At 46.2% G+C, this 18,813-nt stretch overlaps 1 protein-coding gene across 3 annotated transcripts in view; it reads left to right on the plus strand.

Moving 5' to 3' along the window:
• RPS6KA3 (ribosomal protein S6 kinase A3) overlaps positions 1-18,813 on the plus strand; it is a 1,283,345-nt gene that overhangs the window by 593,639 nt on the left and 670,893 nt on the right. For all 3 annotated transcript variants that reach the window (XM_069637077.1, XM_069637076.1, XM_069637078.1), the window contains exon 10: positions 2,317-2,387. In XM_069637077.1, the coding sequence (XP_069493178.1) occupies positions 2,317-2,387 (71 nt within the window). The remainder of the gene's footprint in view (positions 1-2,316; positions 2,388-18,813) is intronic.

Genomic DNA, 18,813 nt, shown 5'->3' on the forward strand with positions numbered 1-18,813 from the left:
TGAAATTGGTTTCATGACAGATGAGCCGAAGAGGCCCCTGACATGAAACAAGGCAGGACAATACTTAAAATAAATGCAGTCAGAAAGCAGCAATATTGTGGCCAGCATGTAGAAAGGTTGCTTTTAACAGTGATGGCCCCCACCCCTGTGATGGTGATTGGCGGACACTACATAGGTTTCAACTTTCAAGCAATACATAAGCAATAAAGGCTAATGCTTCATGCCATAGGCGGAGTAGGAACTATTCGGCTCCATATTAGTCTTCGCCCAAATACTTTGGGCAACTATTCAGTATTCGGCCGAATACTAAATCTACTATTCGGTACACCCCTAGTCAAAACCAAGGCTTCTATAGCTAGGTGGATGGTGATGGCCATCCAGGAGGCATATGATGGACTGCGTAGGCCTTTGCCAGCAAACATGCACGCCCATGCCATCAGAGCAAAGTGCAAAAACACGTTCCATGGCAGATCAGCAAGGCGGCTACTTGGGCTTTCCCATCCGCCTTTTGTAACCACTACTGCTTGGATGCCAGCGTCAAATCAGACGTGCCATTTGGCCAGGTGGTCTTGAAGAACTTGGTTTCTTAAAGGGGCAACTCTCCTCCCCAGGACTGCATTTAGTTGGCATTGTCCATACAGTGTGGAGGAAAGGGGACAGGATGTAGGAGTAATTGTTACAGTAGTGACTAACGTACTCCTGTTCCATAGTCCTCTTTCATCCATACGTTCCACCATCCTCCCCCTTAATAAACCTGTGTCATTAAGCAATTGTAATATTGTCGACACGTCAAAGGGGACTGGGGACTGGGGAGTGGCGCAGGTGGCGGAGTTAGGAGCGCATGCTCCCAGGGCCGTGCCCCTACGTCTCGGAAAGAATAGTGACCACTTCTGCCAGCTTGTCTGTGAATGATTGCGAGGGTGGTCTGAGATTGAGAAGGAAGCTTGGCATGGACTTGTAACTGATGGAACAGAGTAGAAGTGACTTACAGTGAGATATTGTCAGATAGTGAGATTTTAACATCAGAGTCTGTGTGTAAAATGCAATTACTCCTCCTCTCTTGATCGTTATGATGATCTGGCTTCCTCTGCTGTTCCGGTATTCCCTGTTTGTGCCTTTTAGGGGTGTGGGCCTTTGAAATTTAGCTATTGTTACATTAGACTTTGAAGAGACTGAGCAAGCTTTTATTGGGTCACTTCGGTTGTCTTGGCTACAGTGACCATGTTGAAAGCGTTATGTTTCGTAATAACATGTTTAACCTGTGATGATTCTTGGAGGCAGAGGATTCTGGTCATTTGTGTGTTCAGTGTTAACGGTCTAATGTTTGCTGCTGCTGTTCTTCATGGGTCTGTATTTCTCTTGCTTTGTTGACGTCCTGCGCATTTTTGACTTGAGGCGAGTAGGGTGCACCTGTTCCCGCTACTGGAAGGTGTCTCAGGACATCAGAAGTCTTTTAGGTGGGGTGTTAGGACAGATATTTTCTTTTTTTTTTTTTTTAATTTATTTTATTTAGGATGACTCCAGATATATTCTGCCTTTCTCTTCTGCTCATATCTTGCTATGTTTTCATCCCTTTGCCATGGTGTGACCTTGCTGTGTGGTAGATCGGTATGCTGAAAAGTAAAGTGTTTCAATGATTGCAGGGCTTGGGGGGTGGGGGGGGAGTGGTTTGTTACTTACACAGTTTAGACTTTTAAGTTGGAAGGGGCAATGTGCTTATTAGAGTAGGACCCCAGGGATCGAAGTCGCGGTAGGGTATCAGTGTTTTAGGTCCACCTCCTCAAGAACCACCATCTGCATCAACCCTTCACCTGACTGCCAACCTGTTATCTGCTCTTTATTTGAAATGCTGCACCGCAGGTAGGTAATGTCTTATGCAAGCAACACAAAATAGTTCTCAGGTCCCCATTCATCCTTTGGCTGCTCTTTATATTTCTTACCGGTTTCTCCAATTAAGTTTTTTGTTACAGAACTAGCCCATTGATATGTTTGAATCTGCACTCCTGTTCCTCCCCCCCACACCACCCCCCCCCCCCAAACGCCTTACGTAACTTGGCCACTAATGCATTTCAAAACATTATCTCGCAAAAGTGATCTTGTGTCAAAAGGTACATAATTGATTTTTACTAAAACGTTTCATATGGTTGCTTGATTCCTTTTCTAATTTAGAATTCATGTTAAGTTGTGATTGGCATAACTTTGTTGACTACATTTAGTACGGGAAGAAAACCGAACTTTCTTTTGCCTATAATAAAAAAAAATTGAATTGAGGCAAATTAGGTCCTGCTTTTCTGATCTCATCTTCTCTGTTTTCAGTTTGAAATGCTGACCGGTACTTTACCTTTTCAAGGAAAGGACAGAAAAGAAACCATGACCATGATTTTAAAGTAAGTATAATCATGCCTGTGCATACTGGAGCCTTTGCATTCGGGCACCGTGTAGGATATTGCTTTTACTTCTGGGCAGCACATGTACGCACAGCAAGTGGGGAGATGTACATGGCTAGAAAGGAGGCATAAAAGGAACAATCATGTTCAGAACGCATTAGTTCTACTACCAAATGCAGGGATGAGATTGTAAGGCAGTAGTGTTAGACCCGTGTTGGTCTCCAGGATAGTCCCGGGAGCGTTTCGATTTTTAGTGATGGTGGAATGTGGAAACGCAGGGCAGTTCCCTGAATATTTCAGGTTAATCAAGACCGTAAACCATGACTGCCTGCATTTCACATCTCTGTGCATATTGGTGTAGGCTGACCAGATTTTCAAAATGAAAAACCGGGACGGCTAACATAAGACTACATACTCGTCCACAAACCAGCAGTGGCCATTGGGCCAGCTCTCGCTTGATCAGAGATCCGGCATCAGATGTGTAGCCAGATCTCGGGATCCGTCCAGCCTCGGGCCCAAATAGGCCATTGCAAGCGCACAACTAGTTTTAAAAAAAAAAATGTTTGGAAACCCCAAACCAAAGCGCGGTTTGAACTATGGAATGGGGGCAGAGCCGCACATTGGCACCATGGGTGCTCTTCTGGCTCCGCCCCCTATCTGTCGTAGCAGGAGCCAATGCAGACCCTCGGCAAACCTGGGGGCTCGCCCCCCCCCTGAGCTAATCTGCTCTGTGTGCACAGTGCACTCGCAGAGAGCAGCTTAGATAACTGAGGCAAGTTCCAGGTTCGCTGAGGGTCAAAAACCCTGTGACTGAGCAGAAAGCGCACTGTGTGCACAAAGCAGAATCCATTTGGAAAACTGAATGATCACCAAGCCCCCAGCTTCACGGGCTCTGATTGTTGCTTTTCCCAAATGAATTCCGGTATTTGTAGTTTGGGATATCAGAATACATTCTTAAACGGATGGTACATGCTGTGATGGCTTAAAGTATACAAACTACAGTAAGATCTGCTTACTATGGTTTGTGTACTTTTCAAGCAATTAATAGTTTAAAAATGGCACAATTTCTTTATGTTGAACATTTCCTTTGATCGGGGAGTTCAACTAGCAGCTCTACCCTCTCTGGACTCTGCCAACTTGGAACTCTGCCCCCTTCTCCAAACTCCACCCCCACACCGGCCCTTGTTAAATCCCACTCCAATTTTTTTCCATTTCCACCACTGCCACAAACTCCCTATTCCTGCCCAGCGGTCCGACTCCCCTTTGCCCTAGCCCACAGAGTTTTCAGTGTTTTGATTGTGGATGTAATCCTGTAACTAACAAAGGAGCCTTTGCACTGATTGATATTAAAGGCCTTGTGCTTACTCGTTTCCCCACCAGTCTCTGCGGTACAATGAGTTAAAGGAATAGTTCACTCTAAAATGTTATTGTCCCAAAAGATGGATGTGATGTCCACGTGACCGCGGTCACGTCAATAAAGACGAGCGCGGAGCCCGCCGAAAGGCAGTTCCTGCTCTGACACCACTGCCAACAGTGTCAGCGTCCATTTGTCTGTGCAGCGCGTGCCACGCAGTGAGGCCTAGCCCCCCCAGCCCGCGCGGGCATCACACTGGCGACGAGGCGGGATCTTGCGGACCCGCCAGGAAGAAGGAAGGGGAAACACGCTCCCCCGGCAGCATAGGCTCGCTGAGACACTCGCGCCGGGCAGTGAAGCCGGGGAGCGTGAAAAAAAACACAAAAAAAAAACGCCCACACGCCTGCTGTTGCCACCTGCCGTTGCAGGCCATCAAGTAAGTGCGGCGCCCTACCTGTAGCCACAATCACGAAGGGGAGGAGGACCCGGGGGGGGGGGCCAAGCCGCAAGCGCCACGCGCCCACGCCACGCTGCTACACAGGAAGAGACCCTGCATGGCCCAACCTGCACAAGAAACGAGCAGCAGCATACGCTCGTGAGGGCTACACAACACCCCCCCAGTGACTCAGCAGCATCTCAAAGGGGGTCGCTACACCAAGGAGGGCCGAGCGATACGAGACAGCCAGCCACACTCACATGTGCAAAACCATTCATCCAAAAGGCTGACACACAAGGGTTAACACCCCCAACAAGGGTGACAACCTTGGAAGCTACAGTCCATGCCAGCAGACACCCACAAGAGCGAAGCCCAGAAGAGCGGAAAGAGTGAAGCCCAGAAGAGCGGAAAGAAAAACTCACCAGAGACACGTCCCACAAACAGCCGGAGGCAAGACGCACCACTGAATCACTGCTGCAGTACAGTATACTGACCGCACCCAGCAAGAGCAAGAGGACCCACGGAGTCACAAGCGTCAAAGACGAGTGGCGGCACCCATCTGCAAGCGCGGAACCAGGCGAGAGTTACCATGACGGACGACATCGCAACGCCGCAAAGACTGCAGAGCAGGAACCCAGACACCAGCACGTGGCTGGACACCACACAGGGCACGTTCATGCAACCCTTTCAGCCCTTTGGCGCCCGCACTGGCTTCCGGTGGGAGCTGTGGCTACAACAGTTTGAGCTCTCCCTACACACCCTCAAGATCGAAGATGAGATGAAGAGAGCATTCCTCATGCTCAACTTAGGCACCATGGCCCTCCGTATCTTCAACGCCTTGCCAAACTGAGGGACAGACGATGACTACGTGACCGCCAAGGAGGTCCTCACAAGAAAATTCAAGCCAAAAGCCAGCCACGATTTTGAGAGATTCAAAATGAGACAGGCCAGACAACGGCCACAGGAGAGCATAGATGACTTCCACAGTCGGCTGAGAGAAATGGCTCTGTCGTGTGACTTCACAGACGAAGAGTTTGCAGTAAGGGAACAAGTCATTCACGGTTGTCCTCAGAGAAGCTAAGGCGTGCTGTCCTCGCCGAAGAAGACCTCCCGCTTGACACCATCCTGGCCATGGGACGCTTGCGAGCATGGACCGATGAACACGCAGCGGAAATGGAGCAGATCATAAGTTGCCTGCCTTTAGATACAGACCTGTCGAAAGAGAACACCCCAACAGTCAATGCCCTGTGGCAACACAAGCCACGAGAAGGACCACCCAGCACGAGACCAAAGGACTGCATGTGGTGCGGGGGACAACATAGCCGGGGAGAACCATGCCCGGCGTATGGCACCGTGTGCCACAAGTGTGGGAAAGTAAATCATTATGTAGCGGTGTGCCTAAGCTTCAGACGGGCCAGGGACGCTAACCGCAAAGAAACCGTCGTGCGATACTAGGACAATGAAGGAAACCGGGGCCCTGCCCGGCACCCAGAGAGACGACGGCACCGCCAAAGACCGAAAGAGAGGGCCCGATACAGCAGGAGCGGGTGCGCCCGGGCCATTGGTGGCGAGGAAACAGACAGCGCGAGCAGCAGCGAAGAGAGTCAGTCCAGCAGAGAAATGTCTCCAAACTACACCAAACGGTCCCTTCACCGGTGAGGAGAAAAGGTGCACATGATCTCAGCTGTGAAGCCAGGGGGCAACAATGAACGCAACAAAGCCAAGTCTCGCCGATGCACAGTACTCGTTGGAGACGTCCCGGTCACCATGATGATAGACACCGGGGCCACCGTGAACGTCATGCCAGTGTCCAGGTTCAACAAATTCGAGCCACGGCCGACAGTCCTGCTCTACGCTTACGGGTGCAAGAAGCCCCTCCCGGTGGTGGGATACTTCAAAACAACACTCTCACATCGTGGCATCAGCTGCAAGACCCGGATCTAGGTTGTGGATGCCGGCATCGAAACTCTGCTCAGCTGCACGACGGCCGAGCGCCTCGAGGTCATACACTTCAACCTGGCAGTCCAGCCGGGGAACATAGAGCGGCTCCTCAGAAAGCATAAGAAAATCTTCACTGGCATTGGATGCTTCAAAGGCCGGTCGGTGAAGCTCCACATCGACCCGACGGTTGAAGCCAGAGCAGTGAGACACAGGAGGGTTCCCTTCCACATGAGGGCAGCTGTGGAGGCAGAACTCAAGAAACTAAAGGACCTGAAGATCATCAAAAAGACATAAGGAGCCACCCAGTGGGTCTCCCCCATGGTGGTCACGGCAAAGCCCAAACAGCCCAATGCCGTACACATTTGCATTGATATGCGTCTTCCCAATGCAGCTATTGGGCAGGAGAGGCATATCACACCGACGATTGATGAGCTGATTGTAGGCCTCACAGGTGCAACAGTATTTAGCAAGCTCGACCTCTGATCTGGTTACCACCAGATCCGCCTAATCAAGGAATCCCGCTACATTACCACATTCTCATCCCACCTGGGGCTCCGAGGGAACCGTCGCCTCAACTATGGAATATCCTCAGCAGCGGAAGTTTTCCAAAATGAAATCCGCTGAGTGCTCCAGGACCTGCCAGGGGTCACAAATATCAGCGACGACATCCTGGTGTATGGAAGAACACCTGGCCCGGCTGGTGGCGACACTGCAACGCCTGGAAGAATCAGGACTTGCGCTCCATGAGGAAAAAATGCACATTTGCCAAGAAGTCGATTCGTTTTTTCGGCTATGTGTTTAATGAACAAGGCGTCTCCCCAGACCCCAGTAAAGTTAGTGACGTCAAAAATGCTAAGGCCCCCACAACCGCCTCTGAAGTGAGAAGCTTCTTAGGCATGGCGACCTACTGTGGCCGGTTCATCCCCGATCTCGCCACTACTGCCGGTCCAGTGCGGGAGCTCACGAAAGCCAAGGCCACGTGGCAGTGGGGCATCCGGGAGGACCAGGCATTACAGAGATTAAAGACTCACTTTACGGTGACGCCACCATGGCATTTTTTGACATTAACCGCTCCACGGAACTGCTCGTGGGCGCCAGCCCCGTGGGGCTGGGAGCGGTGCTGAGACAGACAAAAATGGAACAGTGTACACTATTGCATTCGCAAGCAGAGCGCTCACGTCAGCTGAGAGGAATTATGTTTACATCGAGAGGGAAGCATTGGCCATCATCTGGGGGTGTAGGCACTTTCATGTGTATATTCTTGGACACCCAATAAAAGTACTCAGACCACAAACCCCTCATCCCCATCTTTAGTGGCTCAGCACCACACCCACCTGCAAGGATTGAAAGATGGCTACTGCAAGTACAACAGTTCGACCTACATGTGCAGTATCGTGCAGGAGCCGACAAACCCGCAGACTACTTGTCGCACCACCTACTGCGTCGGAGCGAGAGGCGGCAAAGATCGCGGAAGAACATGTTTGCCACATCGTCGAGTTTGCCAGACCGAGGACAATGACGCTGGAGGAAATCCAGTCGGAGACAGAGCGACACATGCCTACAACTTGCAAAGACGGCCATCCTGACAGGAGAATGGAAAACCTTTCTGTCGGCTGTCTCCGGGAGAACACAGTCCGCCCAACAACTGTTACACGCGCTGATCGGGATTCGTCGCGAGTTGTCCATTTCAGAAGAGGGACTGATACTGAAAGGACACAGGATGGTACTTCCTGTATCTTTGCATGAAAGAGCAATCCAGTTGGCGCACGAAGGACACCAGGGGGTTGTAAAAACTCTAGCATACCTTAAATCACGTGTCTGACTGCCCCACATGCAGCGTAAAGTACTAGCTCTGGTAGAAGCCTGCAAAGCCTGCTGATCGTCACGTCGCCCTGGACCACCGGAGCCAATGGAATGCTTGCCGCAGAGCACCCACAGGTGGGACTCCATCAGCATCGATTTTTGCACTGTCGCCAATGAAACCTACCTGTTGGTGGCGATCGATGAGCACACAAGGTACCCCGAAGTGGAACCTGTCCACTCCAGAGGCGGAAGCGGTCACCACGGCCCTAGAAAAAATGTTCGCGACACATGGCTGTCCATTGGCGATCCGCAGCTACAACGGCCCGCCATTCACCAGCAAGGAGTTCCGGCGTTTCACGGAGGAGATAGGAATACGCCACCACCACATCACGCCCTACTGGCCACAAGCAAACAGACGCGGAGCGATTCGTGGCGTCCATCAACAAGACCTTTCCAATTGCGAAGAACAAAGGCCGCAGGTGGCTCCCTGAGCTCTACAGGTTCCTACGCACATATAGGCTCACGTCACACTCGCCGACACACATCAGCCCAGCAGACCTGATGTTCCAGGTCCCCATTCAACGGGGTTTGCCAATGCACCACTCCTGGAAGCCGACCCCGGCTGACTGGGAAAACGGAGACAAAACGGCGGCTACACAATGCCAGAGAGGACCTGTCCAGGGGAGCAGTGGCCAGTGACATTCAAGTCGGCGATACAGTACTGGTGAGGACCCGGAACCGGAAAGGAAAGATGTCAATGCCCTACGAATCAGAACCATGGACAGTGTCCCGGCGAGAGCATGGCCTAGTATCAGCCACGCGGGGGCATGAGTCAGTCTCGAGGAACGCCTCACATTTCCAGAAAGTCCCATCGATGCTGTGGGAAGGACAAGGAAGGAACCGCCCCGGAAGAGACCAACCCACACAAACAGATAAACCCCAAGAAAGTCAGAGCAAAGAACAGAGCCCAGAGTCTCCACCCTCTCCGGCAGGAAAAGAGAGAAGTCAGGGCACTCTTCACACCCATCAACGAGAAAAGAGTGAGCGGTATGCACTCCGCAGGCACCCAGTACCGTCAATGAAGCTAAAGGGCTACCTCCTCAACGGCATATACGTTCGACCTGGGTGAGGGACTAGAAACTAACCTTAACACAGGAGGAGGAAAGCAGAGTCAAGGGTCCGAGCATACGAGGCCAGTGACCCTCCTCCCACACGCAAGAGGTGGCGAACAGTGAAGAGGCCAGTGAGGACCCGTCAATGTGTTTGTGACAATGTCAAAGCAAATGCTTTTTTCTTTCATGTTTAAACAGTAATCTAAAAGTTGATGAGGAATGTGATGTCCACGTGACCGCGGTCACGTGGACACGTCAATAAAGACGAGCGCGGAGCCCACCGAAAGGCAGTTCCCGCTCTGACACCACTGCCAACAGTGTCAGCGTCCATTTGTCCGCGCAGCGTGCGCCACGCAATGAGGCCTAGCCCCACCCCCCAGCCCGCACGGGCATCACAATGGGCAATACTAAAAAAAAACATATATTAAACCTCTTTTTAAAGAAAGTTCTATGGAAACTTTTGAGCAAACAAGGCTGTTTTTTCATGGGAGCATCCATTTTGTCATTTCAAGCAGCCTCCTCTGCTCATGTTAAGCTCTGCCCCGGCGGCACTAATCAAGCAGAAAAAGCTCCCTACTGAGAGCTTTTGCTTACTGCAGCCAGAGCAGAGCTGAACATGGAGGAGGCTGCCTTCACTTTCATTTTACGTTTTCGGAGTTCCCAAAGCCCAGGGAAGCACAGAAAATGTAAAATGAAAGGCAGAGCAATTATGAAAACTTCGCCGGCTGCTGGAGAAGTATTCAGAAGTGCCTGTACTTGCCTACAAGCAAAGGCGCCGCAATTATAAATACAGCATTGTTGTATTTGTGATTGCCGTGGTTAGAAAACCACATAAATCATACACTGTTTGTATTTATGATTCTGGTGGCTTCAACTTTGTCTCTTGGGCTCCCCCGATTTTTTTATATATATATTTTTGATCATGGCCCATCTTTTGAGCCAATAAAATTTTAGAGTGCACTATCCCTTGAATGTGGATTCTCCCTGAAAGGTTGGGATTAGACCCCATCTGGCTAATGAACTTTCTTTAAATATTAGTACGTTTTAGTTTATAATTGTCTCCAAGCAAGGTGTCGCCCTCCTGTGGTGTCTGTACCTTTTTAAGGAGACACACGCAGCGGAGGGACGTCTAAAAACCGGACTGTCACCACCCCTTTCCTTAAAACTGGGCTGTGTGGGTTTTACATTTAAAAGAAAACTCTGGGGTTGGGGCAAATTCAGGCAAAGACCTGGCAAAACCGGACGTCTGGTCATCCTATATTGGTGTCTTGAGTTAGCGAGCTTGGTCTGTGCTCAAAATGTACACAAACTGAATGAATCGCGATTTTTTTTTTGTCTAGTCTGCAGTTTGACATTGGCCACAGGATGGCAGCAGAAGACTGTCGACTTTCAATGAATCTGCAACTTGTTGCATTTTCGCACAATACTTTATAGTAGTATCAAATGTCAGTTAACATTTTTAGGGCTAACATAAGGCTGCAGTGAAATGCATGTTAATCCATTTATGGAGTTAAAGGAAATATTTAGGTTCTTATATTACTTTTAGAGCCAATATTTTAGTGATGATGCAAGATTGTAAATTAATGTACACAACAGCAACTGTAAGCAGATCTTCCGAGAGCCAGTTCTGGCTCTTGAAAGAGGACTGGATTCCCTGTCATTTTTGTTAAAACAACCTGGTTGGTGAAGGAGCCATACTGCCACGACCCGTAGGAAGACCCCAGGCACAAAAAGCACAATCACACCTTTCCTAAGAGAAGCTTGACCTATTGAGATGGCGGAAAGCTTTAAGCCCACCAAAATTCTGAAGACTGCACATTTCCTGTAACCCACCTTCTCTAATCGCATCCCAAAATGCATTTAAAAGATGGTGGATTCTCGTGGTATGGACGTTTCATCAGAGTATGGATTCTTCTAGGGCCAGCCAGGAGGATAGGGAATGGGTTTGCTGGCAATTACCTACTCTGGCCTTTCCTGTTCTACTCAATGGAACCTTCGGCGTAGTAGTAACTTTGATTGCCATACTGGTTGCAGATACTTGCTGTGCAGTGGAGGAATTCTGAAGTACCACTGCGATAAATAACTGTAGTTGTCTGAATGCTCTTGATGGTTATGCAGGCCGGACACACAGCATTGCATGAAGAATTCCTGCAATATGAACCGCGAGTATGTAGAGAGAAGTTGCTCCTGGTCCGATAGTCAAACCATGGGCTCTTGCACCTCTTAGTTGCTAGACCGGCCATGGATGCTTGGCTTGGTGGGAGGCCATTCTGAGGAACCCTTGTGATACTGATCTTCAGGTCTGTGGTGTGTACCACCTCTTAAGGCTACTGCTGTTATTGGAAGTTGGTGCTGCATCTCAAAGCCCTGGTAGTTTCCAACCTCTGCACACAATGCACCGCATACTTGGTGTTGAGGCATCCGCAGTAGTCATGGACTTTTGTGAAGAGATGGACCAAACTCATCCAAGTACAAGAGTCTGTGAACAGACTGCATGATGGAGCCTGGAACCTAACCTCTCTTGTGGGAAATCCTGGCATGTGACCCAGAACCCTCTCTGTAGCAGGGTGGGCCTGTTCTAAATTGTAGAATCTGACTGGATTGCCTCGTCCCCCTGGTGTATGGGACCAATGCCTTACAACAGATCCGTCATGGACGCATCTGCACATGCTGGGCCATCTGTGAAACTGGAGTGTATGGCTCTGTGATAAAAAGGTTCTGCCTGCTTGCGGGACAGGGAATGCCTCTGTAATCCCCATCTGTGAGCTCTCCGGCAGCACTTGTACTGCTTCTAAAGCCTTGACTTAAAAGAAGAGCCATGTACAAGCAATAACAAATCCTATTTGCCATCTACTTGTACGAAAGGAACGACCTGATAGTCCCACGGCTCTGACAGACTTGATTGACCTTGACATAGCGAATCAAGTAACAACCATGGATAAGTATCAGTGACGTGGAAAAAGGTGATTCTCAACAATCCACATTTTTTATGTCTAGGAAGGCAAAAAAAGCATTTGCAAGAGCTCAGAAAAGAAAGGGTCCGTCTACCATCCCACTTGTGCCGATAGGAAAACAAACAAAAAAAAAAACTCTAAAAAAATATAAAATCATGCAGTCCCAACTCCTCTGTTTTATGTCTAAGCCAAAAGCAACTAGATGACATGGGCATTGAGACAAAGGAATTGGGCAAAGAAAAAATTCTATATTTGGAAGAAAAAAATGCACAGGCTGTTGAAATAGATTCCATATTACCTTCTTTGATCCAGGCACCTGAGGTGCCACATGATATGAGACTAGGCTTAAAGATAGCTAATATGAGTGGGTCGCAGGATCACTCACCTCTGTTAATTCAAACACAATTACAAAGCTTCTTCGATAAAATTGATAAAAAACTGACCACCATGTCTGTCCAGGTTTCTAAAGAATCAAAGGGCATAGTAGAGAAGGAAGCTTTTTGTACGAAGAATATAGAGATGTGTGATCAAGATACAAACGATGATGGCAACGCCTTGCCGACCGTGGAGAAAGATGCTTTTCTCACGAAAGGCGCCCAAGAGGCACCCCCTCCAGCACTATCCGCAAAGGAAAAATCCAATGAGATAGAAAAGTTGGGAAAGGCAGTTTCCCCAAAAAATATTCCCGCGGAAATGAATACTGTGTTAGGCTGGAAGGCTGACAAAGTAGTGCTTGATAATCCTAGTTTAAATCGTGGTGCAGTAATGAGGATTTTTTGCCAAATCCCGGCTCTACGTAATTTGGTATCAAATGACATCGACTGGATAAAATTACCTTCTTTATGCAATTACCGGATGATATGCAAGTTTAAATCACCGATAATTGCCTCGCTGATTCGGGCTCACAATGGGGACTTGGAGTTTCTGGGCTATAAGCTATTTGACTTTTATTCAATGGATGATGCAACTGAGTTCCTTGATTTTCAAGAAATAGAAAGCCAGCAAAAAATTTTTAAAAGTGAATATAATGACAATCAATTGATAATGTTGCAGGCAAAGGTAAACTCACAAGCAGAGTCTGTGGAACAAATTATAAAAAGCCTAGCATGGCTAGAACCTTTGAAGAAATCAATACGTAAAGAGACCCCAGGAGATGAAAAATCATAAAACTATTCCTTTTTAGTAAAATCATGGAATTGTTGTGGATTTAAAAACTTAGTCTTGGTTTAGGATGTTAGATTGCGAGAATCGTCCAGCAATCATTATCCTACAAGAAACCATGGCCACCATAGATATTCCTATGGAAGGATTTACAAGCTTTTTTAGTCATGCTCAAAAGGGCCAACTTGGACGTCCAAAGGGCGGCCTTGCCATTTATGTCTCCTTGGTATATAATGTGGAAATAAGGAAGTTATATTCCTCCGAGGAGATGCTAGCAATTATTGTAATGTCAAGGAGTAATCAGAATGTTCCATTGTTGATAATAGGTTTATACTGGAACCCAAATGGAACACACATTGACGGTATTCTTGAAAGACTGAATGCTTTATTGTTGGAGGTGGTAGATGAAATGCCCAACATCGAAATTATTGTGGGTGGGGATTTCAACTCAACTCTCATACAAAAAAATCTGGAAGATGAAGGTCAAAATGTTCTGTATGCAAATTTGTCGTATGAGAGGGGCCAATTATGGTCAGACTTTTTTAAAGAATGGGATATGCAAGTTATTCCTTTTGCAAGTTATGGGTCAAAAGTCACCTGGACTAGGGGAATATATAATTCCTCGATTGACTATATTGTCACCTCAAAAACACTAGCCACGATGGCTTTGCCCTGTACAATAGAAGTATCTGCCCTGAGCGATCACTCGATTTTGACATGTACTATGAGTTGTAAATTTGGTACTTATTCTATGTACAAACCATTGGTGTTACCTGAATCTGACAGATGCTATCAATAAAGTGGAACTTGAAAACGTGCAGGTTATTGAATAGCCTAGTCAGTCGTGATATATCAAAATATAATCCCAAGCAGTTGTCAACGGAAGAATCTAGATCATTAGATCTCATGAATGAGAATATGATTCACTGTCACCTTAGTCAGATAGCCACTGGAAACAAGCAAAATACATCTACTGATCTAGTTGGACGTCATAATTTTGAGATAATGAAAAGAAAAAAAGAAAAAAATGTTAAAATTAGAAATTTGGCTAGGGACTATACATTCGTTTTGATCAAGTAATGTATAGGAAAAAATTAATTATGAATAAATATAAACAATATCAAAACCATTAAGTTCAATGCGTATCTGAGAAAAAATCAAAACATGATTAACCTCATGATAGGTAGGAAAACACGCGAAATATGGGCTATACTAAGAGATCCTATGGAAAGAAGCCAGACAGAGAAATGCTCCACAGTGAGTGGCGATCTATGTACTGAATTTTACAGTAACAAATATATACTACCAGATAAGTTCAGCTCACTTAAGTACGATGTAAAGGTATCATTACTGCCCCACAGTTGTCCATGGGACATCGAAACAATTGAGTCAGTGATTACGAATTTAAAGTTTTCAAAAGCAGCGGGCCCCGATGGAATTCCTCCATGCATGTTGAAGGATGATCCAAAATTTTGGGCAGCTCACTTAATGCGCAGCTTTGATATCATCTTTAAAACAAAGAAACTACCAGCTTCCTGGACATCTGCTCTAATTATTCCCCTTCATAAAAAAGGAGGAACAGCTGATCCAAAAAACTTTAGACCCATAGCTTTGATAGATACTCCTGCAAAATGTTTTGCCAGTTTACTTCTTAGAGAATTGAATGCATCTATAATGTCTCTACGTATCCTTTCACGCTTTCAAACAGGCTTCAGAAAACGCATGGGAACACAATTGAATGCAACTATTCTTGCGCACTTATTAAAGAGCTCAAGAGGAGCACTTAATGGTCCAATTTACATGGCATTGGTGGACCTGTCCTCAGCGTTTGACTGTGTGATTAGAGAAATATTGTGGGCAAAAATGCACAAATGGCAGATCCCAGTCCATTTAATAACAATGATGGCCATGCTCCATACTAACACCAGTTATAGCGTAAGAATTGATGGTACGGGTCGGCTAACTGACCCAATAAATACGTTTATTGGGGTGAAACAAGGCTGTAACCTTGCGGCCACTCTGTTTAATTTGTATCTAGCAGATATAGACAAGTTGTGGGAACAATCGAACAGCTTTGCTGTAAAATTGGGACATCTAAGGATAAATTGGCTAGCTTTTGCCGATGATATCATCCTTTTAGATCGCACGCCATTTGGACTACAAAACAAAATTCATCTGTTCTATGGCTACTGTGAAGAACACAACTTGACAGTCAACCCTGGAAAATCGAACATAATGATTTTCTCTAATAAAAGGAAAACAACATCATTTAAATGGCTAATCAATGGAAACATGATTTCTCGCTCACTGGGGTTAAATTATTTGGGATATAATTTAACAAATTCTGACTCGTTGGAAAAATGGCAAAAAGCAATATCAATCAAAGCATTGCCACTTGTAGCACAAATGAAAATTATCCACCGTAAGCTCTGCAGATTCTCTCTTATCCCACTAATAGAGTTTTACCTGCTTAAAGTAGAGGCAATTATATTATATGGACTAGATTTATGCACATTGGCGATGGGGCATATTCTAAATTCTGTACAGGGAATGATTTGGAAAAAGGTATTACTCCTGCCCCTTTCGTTACCAAATCCCATAATACTTCATGAATTGGGGCTTACATCTCTGGCGTCAAAAATGACATGGCGCAGGTTGGCAAACTTTGCTAAAGTTCTCCAACCAATGGAAAACTCGCTATATGAAGATTTAGCAGTTATGATTAAGAGGGGCAAACCTGACTCTATACAGAAGTCTTATAAGGAGATACAACAGGTATTGGATTTGATTGCGCAAAGTACAATAGACTTAGCTACCTTGCCTCAAATAGTAAAAAAAAAATTATATATTTATGATTGGGCAAATACATCTGATTTAATTGGACAATATAAAATGTATGAAGAATATTCTAAATTTAGGCATAACCAAAAACCAATATTACTATATATCAGGCAGGTACCTAGTAATATTATTAGAACGTACATGTGATTCAAGTTTAATCTACTGTTAACGAAAGACCGCATGAAATGTTGGAAACATAACAAAAACGAGGGGAATAACTTGAATTGTAGATTTTGTATGAGTGATGTAAATGAATCTTTGAAACATCTAGTATTATACTGTATTTCTTTTGAGGAAGTTAGACAAAAATATTTGGGCAAATTCCTATTTGGCACCTTGGGAATTCCCCTAGAAATGTTATGGGTAGAATGTATGTGGGGAAACAGGATTTCACTTATGCTTGCACTAGTCAAAGTACTACAAATTATTGAAAAAAAACTCGATTGGTTCGAGAATTATAGTAAAGAATAGTAAAAGATGTGAAATTTGTAAATGTTTTATCTAAGTAGGCCCAAGTACATTGAAAGCCTCATCCGATACTGTTTGTACTTGTAGTGCTTGAATTTAGACTTATAAATGCTTTTTGTATGTTGGTAGAAATATTTTATACTTTAATAATAACTGTTATACATTGAAGAAATATGTTTTATATGTATTTGGAAACTTGAATTTTATGTTTGAAGAAGAAGAAAAAAAAAAAATTGGATGTTGTAAAGATTTATTATCAAAAACAACAATAAAAAAAAAAAAAAAAGGGCATCCTTCATGGTACATGCACCATACTGTAAAAGTAATGGTTTAATTACTAACTTTTATATTGCCGAAAATTGGTGCATACAAAAAGTATGAATTGGATCCTGAAGCCCGTATTCACAACATACAGATTCTAGAAGCATATTTTAATCCTTCTCAGAAACCTCTAATAATTCTTATTCGTAGTTGTGAGAGTTTAAAACATAGGTAATCGAACATCTTTAGGGGGGTCATGTATTCCCCACGAGGTTGTAAATGTAAAATGCTTTAGATTCTTTAGGAAAGTGCAGCTTAAGCTATGGGAATTAAAACTTGTCTGAGCGTACTAATCTTTAAAGTTTGTTTAAAATGTATAACTATCTAATCCCTTGATGGACTGATTTGGTGGACAGATGTATAGAAGGCCAACCTATATTGTGACGGGGACAACTCTGGGAGCTGCAGCCAAGGTAGCAAGGCAAGTGGTGTAGGCTATCTTTCAAGAGGTGGTGAGCTTTTAAGGGGTCACAATAAGTCCACGGTGAAATAGTCGAGCAACACACTTAGACGGGTATAAAAATACTTCCTTTACATATGGCCAAATAACAGTGAAAAATGACTACTAAAAGGTAATCTACTCATACGTCCTGTCCCTTTTCCTCTATCCTTGTGGGCGTCTCCCAACATGAGGACGTACCAGAACCTTTTGCAGCGAAAAAATGAGCTTCCCCTTTAATTTTAGTATAGCGTATGGGGCGCGACCTCTGGTGTGGGAACGCCCCGCTGAGGCTTTGCCCTCCGGTAGCTCACCTCGGTCCCTTTTTCCGCATGGATGGTGTCTGGCATGGCAGCAAGCGCTGAACCTTTTTTTTTAGCTTTGTTTGTTTTTTCAGTTCTTATTTCACTTCCCTTCGGTGTCTCGCCGCCTCTGGCTCATGTCGGCCGAAGGAGAATTCACAAGATGTCTCTTGCGACCGCTCGTTCCCGGCCTTGGACCCCCATGCGTTCTGTCTTGAGTGTTTGGGGACCGACCAGCGCTGGGGCTCCTGTTTGGCCTGCAGAGCTCTGTCATAAGGCATTGAAGAAACGTTTGTCACGGTGGAGGGAGATCTTCCACACTTCTCCTCCTCCCCACATTAAGGACTTAGTATCCAGGACCTCTTGTCAAGACAATGTAGGCCCTCTGTTCAGCACAGCGCAGCTACTCTTTTGCTGGGGTTCCTATGGATCGGGGTTCCCGCGATTCAATTTTCAGATGACAACTGTGACATCATTCAGCAGGCCCTCGACTCAGTCCCAGTATAAAAGCAAATGGACTAGGTTCTGCCATTGTGCTTGTGACAAGGGTCTGGACCCTGTCGCCTGTCCTCTGGATGACGTATTGGCTTTTTCAGCACACCTGGCTCGTTCCGGATTTTAAGGTGGATACTTGCTGCACATATTTGGCTGGCATCAGGGGTTACAAGAATTCTCTTTAGCATGTTTTCGTCAGCCCAACCCGGTGGTTAAGGTCCACCTTAAGGGGTTGTCTAGGCTGTTTCCTCCGGTGCATAAGCAGCATCTGTTCTGGGACCTCATTGTGTTTCTTGCAGCTTTGCAACGCAAGCCTTTCGAGCTGATGGACTCTGTGGACATCTGCTTGGTGACACTAAAGATGGTTTTACTGGTGGCTCTCACCTCTGCGTGCATTTCTAGTTAGCTGCAGGCGCTGTCTTCGTGCGAGCCCTTCACCATGTTTCACAAAGACAAGGTCATCTTGCGCGCTCACCCCAAACCTCTTGCCCAAGGTGGTCTCTCCGTTCCATCTGAATCAAGAGATCTGCCTGCCTGTGCTTCCCAAACCCACAGTCTGAGGCAGAGAGGACCCTACATGCTTTGGATCTCAAGAGAGTTCTCCAGTTTTCTCTTGGTCGAAATCCTTCAGGAAGTCTGAGGCATTGTTTGTGACTTCTGGGGGCTCCTCCTACGGCTCTCAGGCTTCCATTGCCCGTTGGATGGTCCAGGCCATTTCGGAAGCCTACACGGTGTGAGAAACCAGAAGGTGTTTCACCCACTAGCCCCCGGGGATCTGTCCTCTAGGTGGCCAGGACAC

The sequence above is a fragment of the Ambystoma mexicanum genome, chromosome 7p (assembly GCF_040938575.1).
Source record: "Ambystoma mexicanum isolate Mex_15411 chromosome 7p, UKY_AmexF1_1, whole genome shotgun sequence".
Lineage (NCBI taxonomy): Eukaryota > Metazoa > Chordata > Amphibia > Caudata > Ambystomatidae > Ambystoma > Ambystoma mexicanum.